This window comes from Pseudophryne corroboree, chromosome 11 (genome assembly GCF_028390025.1).
Source record: "Pseudophryne corroboree isolate aPseCor3 chromosome 11, aPseCor3.hap2, whole genome shotgun sequence".
Classification (NCBI taxonomy): domain Eukaryota; kingdom Metazoa; phylum Chordata; class Amphibia; order Anura; family Myobatrachidae; genus Pseudophryne; species Pseudophryne corroboree.
Window position 1 is genome coordinate 65295147 of NC_086454.1, and position 12146 is coordinate 65307292.

At 46.0% G+C, this 12146-nt stretch overlaps 1 protein-coding gene across 11 annotated transcripts in view; it reads right to left on the reverse strand.

Annotated features, from left to right (window-relative positions):
* The window catches only part of PPP6R3 (protein phosphatase 6 regulatory subunit 3), a 318072-nt gene that overhangs the window by 118901 nt on the left and 187025 nt on the right, over positions 1-12146 (reverse strand). For all 11 annotated transcript variants that reach the window (XM_063944360.1, XM_063944362.1, XM_063944364.1 and 8 more), the window contains one exon: positions 4697-4782. In XM_063944360.1, the coding sequence (XP_063800430.1) occupies positions 4697-4782 (86 nt within the window). The remainder of the gene's footprint in view (positions 1-4696; positions 4783-12146) is intronic.

A 12146-nucleotide genomic window follows, 5' to 3' on the forward strand; every position in this document is an offset into this window, starting at 1 on the left:
TCCAGCTTAGCCTAGAGAAATGAGATCCTTGATCCAGGTATCCTAGCAGGAAGCCTCCCAGATGCGGCTGAAGTGATGCAGTCGAGCTCCCACCTCGAGATCCACTCGGGGTGGGTGGGCACCATCATGCTGAGGCCTTAGTGGAAGCATAACTGGTGGTCTGTTCCTGAGAGCTGGTGCTTGTAAACTTTCTTGACTTACCTCTGGTGCCTCTAGTTGCATTGGAGGCACCTCTAGCCTTAAACAATAAGAGAGCCATGACTTGCGCCTAATAGCAGCTTTGCACTAATACACTTTGGGAACACCACTCCCAAAATACATATATGACACAAAAAGTAGAGTAGTACAGAAGCGCTACTAATCCTAAAAATTCCTTAAAGAAAAAAATAAATAAATTAAAAGATAGTTTCTTTAATTTCTGAGGGATGATCCTCTATGTTAGATGTTCAGTATTCTCCCTAGGGTTCGCACCTCCAGACTGACCTCCTCTCAAGTGATGGTACACACATAAGGGTATCTTTTCACATTATTTCTGATTTTTTCTCTTTCTTCCTCTATGGTCCCTATGTTTCTCCTTAGAGACGCTCACCTCATACACAAGCCCTATATGCTCTGAAAGGTTTCTTTTATTCAGATCTTCATACAACACACCATATCCACCGTAATCCGAAGGCACCCTCCCCTTATTAGGACGCTCACCTTAGGGCGTAGCCCTATGTTCCTTGAAAGGTTTCTTTCGCTGCCTCCTTCACTGGGTAGATGTTACAGGTGATCTCGTCCCCAATCCAAGATGTTCAGTTTTCATGAACAAAGATAAGCATCACATGTCCAAAATGCAGGTAAAAGGTTTAATTTCCAGAAAAAAATCACATACAGTAAAAAAATAATAAAACCAAAAACACACCCCACAGAAAAGGCCGTCTAGGTTTGTCCCTCTGTATTCCACTCGGAAACCGATGGGGACAATTCTTCCCCCCAAAACAAGTTTTTTGGCCCATAGGTATTCATTGATTTTAACCCCTGGTCAGAAGGTTTGTCTTCCATTTTTGATTATCCCAATTTAGGACCGAGGCTTTAAGGGCCAAAAAACTTTTTTGGGGGGGAAGAATTGTCCCCATCGGTTTCAGAGGGGAATACAGAGGGACAAACCTAGACGGCCTTTTCTGTGGAGTGTGTTTTTAGTTTTATTATTTTTTTACTGTATGTGAATTTTTCTGGAAATTAAACCTTTTACCTGCATTTTGGACATGTGATACTTACCTGTGTTCATGAAAACTGAACATCTTGGATTGGGGACGAGATCACCTGTAACATCTACCCAGTGAAGGAGGCAGCGAAAGAAACCTTTCAAGGAACATAGGGCTACGCCCTAAGGTGAGTGTTCTAATAAGGGGAGGGTGCCTTCGGATTACGGTGAATATGGTGTGTTGTATGAAGATCTGAATAAAAGAAACCTTTCAGAGCATATAGGGCTCGTGTATGAGGTGAGCGTCTAAGGAGAAACATAGGGACCATAGAGGAAGAAAGAGAAAAAATCAGAAATAATGTGAAAAGATACCCTTATGTGTGTACCATCACTTGAGAGGTCAGTCTGGAGGTGCGAACCCTAGGGAGAATACTGAACATCTAACAGAGGATCATCCCTCAGAAATTAAAGGAAAACTATCTTTTAATTTATTTATTTTTTTCTTTAAGGAATTTTTAGGATTAGTAGCGCTTGTGTACTACTCTACTTTTTGTGTCATACCTCTAGCCTTAGATCAAAATCTGAGAGACCAAAAGGACTGTACAGATGGCCTTGGGTAGGAGCGTTTCGCCAGCGTGGCACCAGAGGGGAGAAACGTGGATTTCCCAGCCGTAACTTTGGAAATCAACATATCCAAAATTAACCCCAAAGAGCCATTCCCCTGAAAAGGGGAGGGATTCCACATTGCGTTTGGACTCCACATCCGCTATCCACTGATGCAACCACAAGGCCCTGTGCGTAGACACTGCCATGGCAGAGGTCCTAGCATTAATGTTCCCCATCTCCTTGAGGGAATCACAGAGTGCACGTGTAGTGTCCTGAATGTGCTATAGGAGGGTCACCATAGTGACCAGTGGCCCTCCTGAATTTGAGTGGCCCATGAATGAATGGCATGGGTCATCCAGCAACCCACAATGACCGGTTTTTGTGATATACCTGCTGCCATGTAAATAGATTTGAGTGTAGCTTCTATATTCCTATCCCCAGGATCCTTTATGGTAAAGGAGCCCGGGGCAGGCAGCACCACCTTATTGGACAGTTGAGAGACTGATACATAAACCCCTGGGAGCTCCTCCCAAAATGTCCTACCTGCAGAAGCAAATGGGAGGTGCGCAAAAACTTTGACACTTGGAATTTCTTTGTCTGGATTTTTTCAAGGCCAACTTGAATAGGTCATCTAACTCTGCAGAGTCCGGGAAAGTGACATTAGGCTTGTTTTGTGTAAAGAAAAACGACTGCTGTGACGCAGTGTCCTCTAGAGAGCTTTAACACAGACCATATAGCCAGAATTAAATGTTCAATACCCTGAGCAGAATCGGTATCCCCACTAAACGGGTCCAAGTCCTCCCCATCCTCCTGTATATCCTCATCTGTGTCAGATAGTAGAGCAGGTAAACCACGCTTTTGTGATCCTACATGAGTGGAGGGGGCTGAGAAACATCTGCCCTAGCAGCTAAATCTGCGACAGCCTGTTGTAGTAGCTGGGTTTTCACAACATTAGCAGTGAGCTGGGATGACGACAGTTTTAAGAGACCCTAGCCAGTGGGGCTCTGGACCCTCTTCCCCCAGTCCCTTCACTGAATTGTGAAGATTGTCTGCATTGTTCACATGAAATAGAATCAGACTATAATGGAGAGAATCTGGTGTGGCATACACTGCACAGCTTGTGTTGACCCATGTTTCACAGTAAACACAATGACACACACACAGATAGTAATATATTGCAAGCATATATTGCAAGCCTGCCCTACTGTATGTGAGAGGAGACACACAGAAAGAAGGACACCAGCACACCCCTAGCTGTACAGACCCGGTGAGGCTGTCCGCTAACTATCACCGTAAACACTAATAAATTCTGTCCTGTAGAGCAGTGGTTCTCAACCGCGGTCCTCAAGTACCCCCAACAGTTCATGTTTTCCAGGTCTCCTCACAGGATTGCAAGTGAAATAATTTGCTCCACCTGTGGGTCTTTTAAAATGTGTCAGTGACCTGGAAAAATGCCTCTGGTCCCACTGAGTTAGCTCCACCCCCTCCAATGGCACCGGAGCTATAGTTATTATTTATACTGACAATGTCTTTCAGCTTAAAAACATCACAACAAGTACTAGTCTAAGCGATTGTGAGCCAGTCTACACGGGGGATCTTAGCAGGACCTCCAGGAGGGTCCCATACGCCACGCCCACATTCAGCCGCACAGTGAACTAGCGGGGGCCCCGGTTTGTACTCACCACAGATGTCACCTTCAGGCAGTTAGGAGTGTGCGGCGGCTATGACAGCCAAGGTGCAGTGCCCCGCTGAACAACCACCCCTCAGGATGGTGGTTCTGCAGCGGGGAAGCAGCTCTGCACCTGCGTAATGATATGGGACTCATACTGTATATAGTTCTGCAGTGCGACGCTAGCCGTATAGTAATACAGATATTGTAAGTCGCAAGCTCCATGGAGAAGGCCTTTACACTATAACCCAGCCATGAAGAAAGCAGGACAATGCAGAAAAACATTGCAGAGTGACCTTATTAAAGATCCACCAAAGCTGAGGGCAAAAAGGGCTTACCTCAAACTGACCACCCTGGTAGACAAAGCTGTGGAAGGACAGGTGGATCTCTAATACAGCAATATGGACGTATTTATCCTTTATGTCCAGGAATACCAAGAACTACCCTTCCCACATGGTCTGAAACCATGAAGACAGCAACTCTACAGCTAGAATCTAAATCTAAGAAGGAAATGTTAAGAACCCGCAGTCACAGAACATATATAGCCTGCTACTGGTCCGGAACAAAAAAAAAAGGCATTTAAAAATTAACGATAAATCAATGTAAGCCAGTGCAACGTTTTGTGCCAAGCTCCTACGCTGATGAAACTGGAAGAACAAAGGAAGAAGGGTCTTGTACCCTGCCTGCTAGAGATTTTAGCCACTTCCACGGCAAAAGTTTTGAAATACTGTGTACAGGGGCTCATTATGTTGGAAAGTGCCAATTTCCCCCAAATTCTGTGCAATGTGGTTTTAAACATTTGCGTTGTAATTCACATTAAAAATTCACAAAATAGGTTTCCAAAAATAATGGCTATAGTTTTCAATTAACCAATTTAAAGTTCTCTTAAATTCCAGTCACTGGAATATTTTAGATTATCAGAAAAACATGAAAAAGGGGGTCATTACTTCACACAACTCCTTTTATTTTTAACCATTAAAAACTTTTCTATTTTTTTTTTTTAAAACCTTTGGTGGAGGAAAAAATATACATTTAAGCCCTAACTAATTTATGTGCGATCACCTACACTTCAAACCAAGAGTTTATTCACCTCTACAGCCTGGCAGGACAACGCACCCCACAGTGTAAAAAGGACAATTGCAGAGTTCCTTGCATTATGTAGCTCTCAATGTGCTGATATTTCCAAGGGGTTAAAGGCTACTGTGAGTAACCATACAGCCAGTACAGTAACCTACTAGATCTACTGTGTTCCTCTTGTTGGTTTCTCCTAAGGAACTTGTGCAGAAGGTCTCCCATTTTTCCTGAGCTTCAGTTGGCAGTTCTACAGTTCAAAACAAAATGACATTGACACCTATAACAAGTTTTTATAACACCAACAATACGATAATTCATTTACATCACCTGCAGTGTGTTGCCTTGCACTGATCTGCAAAGTGAATGCAGCATAAAGGGATTATAGATTCTTGATCACTATGGAGGAAGCCCTCAAGAGTGCACAATAATATTCAGCAACAGGTCCACCAGCATGCACAGATCGGTCACAAGTCACCATAAGACACCGGGGTGTGTTGTGAGGATCTAGAATGCTAAATATACCAATGCTGTACTTCTAATACAATTGTCAAGTAATGATTGAATGCAGGGCAACACACCAATGCCAAACAATAATGGTACATGACTAGTTCACATAGGTTCTAAGTCTTTCAAACAATTTAAAGAGTAGACTAAGTGCTGGTCTAAGCAGTATTGTATATGGTAGACTGGGCTTACATAATATTAATTATAACCATTAAGGAAGCTAAATATTAGATAAGGCAGTTTTAGAATTAACATTTTTATTAGACCATCATGGTTTAGAAAAAGTGTAAGCTCCATAGCTAACAAAATAGGATTTTCTTTTTCATCCACTAGGGGTCACTGGAGTACTCTTGGGATATGGATGGGCGTTAGCAGGGATAGGCACATTTAAATATTTAAATTAGTAACCCTCCACCTCCTCCATACTTCCAAGATGCTTCAGTGTTTTTTCTGTGCTCAGTCAGGATAGAGCACAAGTGGAGAGGTCTCCACAGTTACTTCTATTTTTTACTTTTCTGTTGAAGAATGTTTAATTTTTACACTTCATCCCTTGCTGCAGCAGGTGGCTTGTCGGCGCTCAGGAGGGGAGCACCGCCATAGACCACAATCAGCAGAGAGCTGATTGAAGCCTGGAGCTGAAGAAGGAGCTGGACAGAGCTTGTGACCAGAAGCCCCATCTTAGCCTCCACTGATTGCAAGTAATGAGCGGTGAGGCAGCTCACACTGCCGCCGATCACTTGTTATATCTTGTTGGGGGTGAGGGGCGGTCAGCGCCATGTGGGGACTGTACGATTTTTTTTTATATTACTGCTGGTCTCCCTGCCGCCCTGCCTAACAGCCACCCTGCTCCCGAGCCTCCGGCTCCACGCGCTCCCCAGCCGCCCGCTTCACTTCCGCCGCCGCTCCGTATGCAGAAGGGGGAGAGAGAGGGGAGCCTGACCGCGGACAGCTCTTACTGCTGCTGCGGTCCGACACAGAAGGGGGAGATCGTGGGAAGAGGGGATGATTATGCCCGCATAGACAGCGGGAGGCCATATAACTAAGCTGCATTTTTATGCAGCAAGCAGTTCTCAGGCTATTAAGCCTGTGTAAGGGAGTCTTAGTCAGTTTAATGTCTGCTGGGCAACTACACAATCAGGCTCTTAAGCCTGTGGTGTGTGTGTGTCATATATATATATGACACACATATATACATATACACACACATACATAATATATAAATATATATATATATATATATATATATATAAAGATTTACCGGTAGGTTTAAAATCTTATATATATGTATGTATGTGTGTGTGTGTATGTATGTGTGTATATATATATATATATATATATATATATATATATATATATATATATATATATATATATATATATATATATATATATATATTTCTCCTAGTCCGTAGAGGATGCTGGGTACTCCGTAAGGACCATGGGGAATAGAAGGGCTCCGCAGGAGACATGGGCACTAAAAAAACTTTAGATAAGGGTGTGCATTGGCTCCTCCCTCTATGCCCCTCCTCCAGACCTCAGTTAGAGAAACTGTGCCCAGAGGAGACCGACAGTACGAGGAAAGGATTTTTGTTAATCCAAGGGCAAGATTCATACCAGCCCACACCATCCACACCGTATAACATGGATATACGAACCAGTCAACAGTATGAAACAAAACAGCATCAGCCCGAGACTGATCAAAACTGTAACATAACCCTTATGTAAGCAATAAGTATATACAAGTCTTGCAGAATGTAGTCCGCACTGGGACGGGCGCCCAGCATCCTCTACGGACTAGGACAAAAAGATTTACCGGTAGGTTTAAAATCTTATTTTCTCTTACGTCCTAGAGGATTGCTGGGGACTCCGTAAGGACCATGGGGATTATACCAAAGCTCCAAAACGGGCAGGAGAGTGCAGATGACTCTGCAGCACCGATTGAGCAAACATGAGGTCCTCATCAGCCAGGGTATCAAACTTGTAGAACTTTGCAAAGGTGTTTGAACCCGACCAAGTCGCTGCTTGGCAAAGCTGTAATGCCGAGACCCCTCGGGCAGCCGCCCAAGAAGAGCCCACCTTCCTAGTGGAATGGGCCTTTACCGAATTTGGTACCGGCAATCCAGCCGTAGAATGAGCCTGCTGAATCGTGTTACAGATCCAGCGAGCACTAGTCTGCTTAGAAGCAGGAGCGCCAACCTTGTTGGCTGCATCCAGGACAAACAGACTGTTTTCCTCACCCTAGCCGTTCTGGATACATAAATTTTCAATGCCCTGACCACATCAAGGGACTCTGAATCCTCCAAGTCCCACGTAGCCACAGGCACTACAATAGGTTGGTTCATATGAAAAGACGAAACCACCTTGGGCAAAAATTGAGGACGAGTCCGCAACTCTGCTCTATCCACATGGAAAACCAGATAGGGGCTTTTGTGAGATAAAGCCGCCAATTCCGACACTCGCCTTGCCGATGCCAAGGCCAACAACATGACCACTTTCCAAGTGAGATACTTAAATTCCACCTTTTTAAGAGGCTCAAACCAGTGAGTCTTAAGGAAACGTAACACCACGTTAAGGTCCCAGGGTGCCACTGGAGGCACAAAAGCAGGCTGGATATGCAGCACTCCCTTCACAAAAGTCTGTACTTCCGGAAGAGAAGCCAATTCCTTCTGAAAGAAAATGAATAGGGCCGAAATCTGAACCTTAATGGAGCCTAATTTTAGGCCCAAATTCACTCCAGTCTGTAGGAAGTGAAGGAAACGGCCCAGATGGAATTCTTCCGGAGGATCATTCCTGGACTCACACCAAGAGACATACTTCCTCCAAATACAGTGATAATGTTTCGCTGTCACGTCCTTCCTAGCCTTTATCAGAGTAGGAATGACCTCATCCGGAATGCCCTTTTCCGCTAGGATCCGGCGCTCAACCGCCATGCCGTCAAACGCAGCCGTGGTAAGTCTTGGAACAGACAGGGCCCCTGTTGTAACAGGTCCTGTCTTAGAGGAAGAGGCCACGGATCTTCTGTGAGCATTTCCTGCAGATCCGGATAATAGGCCCTTCGAGGCCAATCTGGAACAATGAGAATTGTCTGTACTCCTCTTCCCCTCATCTCCAAGATAATGAGAATCATAAGACGAAGAGGAGGAAACACATAGACCGACTGGAACACCAACGGTGTCACCAGGGCGTCCACTGCTACCGCCTGAGAGTCCCTCGACCTGGCGCAATACCTCGGTAGCTTTGTTGCGGCGTGACGCCATCATGTCTATCTGAGGCAGTCCCCACTGACCTGCAATCTCTGCGAAGACTTCCTGATGAAGTCCCCACTCTCCTGGATGTAGATCGTGCCTGCTGAGGAAGTCTGCTTCCCAGTTGTCCACTCCTGGAATGATGACAGCCGACAGAGCGCTTACATGACTTTCCGCCCAGCGAAGGATCCTTGTGGCTTCCGCCATCGCGACTCTGCTTCTTGTCCCGCCTTGGCGGTTCACAGGATCCGGCGTTCAACCGCCATGCCGTCAAACGCAGCCGCGGTAAGTCTTGGAACAGACAGGGCCCCTGTTGCAACAGGTCCTGTCTTAGAGGAACAGGCCACGGGTCCTCTGTGAGCATTTCTTGCAGATCTGGATACCAAGTCCTTCGTGGCCAATCTGGAACAATGAGGATTGTACTCACTCCTCTTTTTCTTATTATCCTCAGCACCTTGGGTATGAGAGGAAGAGGAGGAAATACATAGACCGACTGGAAACCTCACAGTGTCACCAGGGCGTCCACAGCTACTGCCCGAGGGTCTCTTGACCTGGCGCAATACCTCTGTAGCTTTTTGTTGAGGCGGAATGCCATCATATCCACCTGTGGCAGTTCCCACAGACTTGTAATCTGTGCGAAGACTTCCTGATGAAGTCCCCACTCTCCCGGGTGGAGGTCGTGTCTGCTGAGGAAGTCTGCTTCCCAGTTGTCCACTCCCGGGATGAAGACTGCTGTCAGAGCGCTTACATGATTTTCCGCCCAGCGAAGAATCCTGGTGGCTTCTGCCATTGCCACTCTGCTCTTTGTTCCGCCTTGGCGGTTTACATGAGCCACTGCGGTGATGTTGTCTGACTGAATCAGAACCGGTAGGTCGCGAAGGAAAGTCTCCACTTGACGAAGGCCATTGTATATGGCCCTCAACTCCAGTACGTTGATGTGAAGACAAGTCTCCTGGCTTGACCAGAGACCCTGGAAGTTTCTCCCCTTTGTGACTGCTCCCCAACCTCAGAGGATCGCGTCCGTGGTTACCAGAACCCAGTCCTGAATGCCGAACCTGCGACCCTCTAGAAGGTGAGCACTCTGCAGCCACCACAGGAGAGATACACTGGCCTTGGGGGACAGGGTGATCATCTGATGAATCTGTAGATGAGACCCAGACCACTTGTCCAGAAGGTCCCATTGAAAAGTTCTCGCATGGAACCTGCCGAAAGGAATGGCCTCGTAAGTTGCCACCATCTTTCCCAGAGCTCGAGTGCAGTGATGCACAGACACCCTTTTTGGCTTCAATAGGTCCTTGACCATGACACGAGTTCTTGGGCCTTTTCCGTCGGAAGATAAACCCTTTTCTGGTCTGTATCCAGAACCATGCCTAAGAAAGGCAAACGAGTCGTTGGAACCAACTGTGACTTCGGGATATTGAGAATCCAGCCGTGCTGTTGCAACACCCTCAGGGAGAGTGATACACTGTTCAGTAACTGTTCTCTCTATCTCGCTTTTATGAGGAGATCGTCCTAGTATGGGATAATTGTGACACCCTGCTTGCGCAGGAGCACCATCATTTCCGCCATCACCTTTGTGAAAATTCTCGGGGCAGTGGAAAGCCCAAACGGCAACGTCTGAAATTGGTAATGACAATCCTGTACAGCAAACCTCAGGAACGCCTGATGAGGCGGATATATGGGGACATGAAGGTATGCATCCTTTATGTCCAGGGATACCATATAATCCCCCCCTTCCAGGCTGGCGATGACCGCTCTGAGCGACTCCATCTTGAACTTGAACCTTTTTAAGTATGGGTTTAAGGATTTTAAATTCAAAATGGGCCTGACCAAACCGTCCGGTTTCGGAACTACAAACAGGGTTGAGTAATACCCCATCCCCTGCTGCAGCAGGGGGACTTTGACCACCACTTGCTGAAGACACAATTTTTGAATTGCATTTAACACTATCTCCCTCTCTGGGGGAGAAGCCGGTAGGGCCGATTTGAAAAACCGGCGAGGAGGCACCTCTTCGAATTCCAGCTTGTAACCCTGGGAAACAATTTCTATTGCCCAGGGATCCACCTGTGAGTGAACCCAGACGCGGCTGAAAAGTCGAAGACGTGCCCCCACTGGGGCGGACTCCCTCAGCAGAGCCCCAGCGTCATGCGGTGGATTTTGTAGAGGCTGGGGAGGACTTCTGCTCCTGGGAACTAGCTGTGGTTGGCAGCTTTTTACCCCTGCCCTTACCTCTGGCAAGAAAGGAAGATCCCCGCACTCTCTTGGGTTTATGCGACCAAAAGGACTGCATCTGATAATGTGGTGTTTTCTTAGGCTGTGAGGAAACATAAGGCAAAAAAGTTGATTTACCTGGCGTAGCCGTGGAAACAAGGTCTGTGAGACCTTCCCCAATTACTCACCCTTGTAAGGTAAAACTTCCATATGCCTCTTCGAGTCACCATCACCCGTCCATTGTCGGGTCCATAGGGCTCGTCTAGCCAAAATCGCCATAGCGTTGGCCCTGGAACCGAGTAGGCCAATGTCTCTCTGAGCATCCCTCTTATACAGGACAGCATCTTTAATATGACCCAGGGTCAATAATATGATTTCCTTATCCAGCGTATCTATATCAGCAGACAAGGTATCTGTCCACGCTGCTACAGCGCTACAAACCCAAGCCGACGCTATCGCCGGTCTGAGTAAGGTACCAGTATGTGTGTAAATAGACTTCAAGGTAGTCTCCTGCCTGCGATCAGCAGGATCCTTGAGGGTTGCAGTATCTTGAGATGGCAGCGCTACCTTTTTGGATAAGCGAGTCAACGCTTTATCCACCCTCGGGGAGGATTCCCACCGTAACCTGTCCTTAGTAGGGAACGGATACGCCATAAGAATCCTTTTGGGAATCTGCAGCTTTTTGTCTGGAGATTCCCAAGCCTTTTCAAATAATACGTTCAGCTCGCGAGATGGGGGAAGGTTACCTCAGGTTTCTTTTCCTTATACATGCGCACCCTCGTGTCAGGGACAGAGGGGTCATCGGTGACATGCAACACCTCTTTTATTGCAATGATCATATAATGAATACTTTTAGCCAATTTTGGCTGCAACTTTGCATCATCGTAGTCGACACTGGAGTCAGAATCCGTGTCGGTATCAGTGTCTACTATTTGGGATAGTGGGCGCTTTTGAGACCCAGAAGGTCCCTATGACATAATGAAAGGCAGGGTTCGACTCCCTGTACACTCCCTGGAATCAGCTTTGTCCAACCTTTTGTGCAATAAATTACCATTTGCATTTAAAACATTCCACATATCGTCAGGTGTCGGCGCTGCCGACGGACACCCCACACATTTGCTCCACCTCCTCCTTAGAAGAGCCTTCCGCTTCAGACATGCCGACACACGCGTACCGACACCTCACACTCAGGGAATTCTTTATCTGGAGACAGTTCCCCCACAATGCCCTTTGGAGAGACAGAGAGTATGCCAGCACACACCCAGCACCAAGACCCAGGGAAAAAATTACCCAGATAGCGCATATATATTATATATATATATATATATATATTAATATATATATATATATATATATATATATATATATATATACACACATACATATATATATATATATATATATATATATATATATACACACATACATACATATATATATATATATATATATATATATATATATATATATATATATATATATACACACACATATACATACATACATACATACATACATACACACTGCGCCAACTTATGTGCCCCCCTTCTTTCAAACCCCGTCACAGTGTTCAGCAGGGGAGAGTCCGGGGAGCCAGCTTCTCAGCGGTGTGCTGTGGAGAAAATGGCGCTGGTGAGTGCTGAGGATCCCG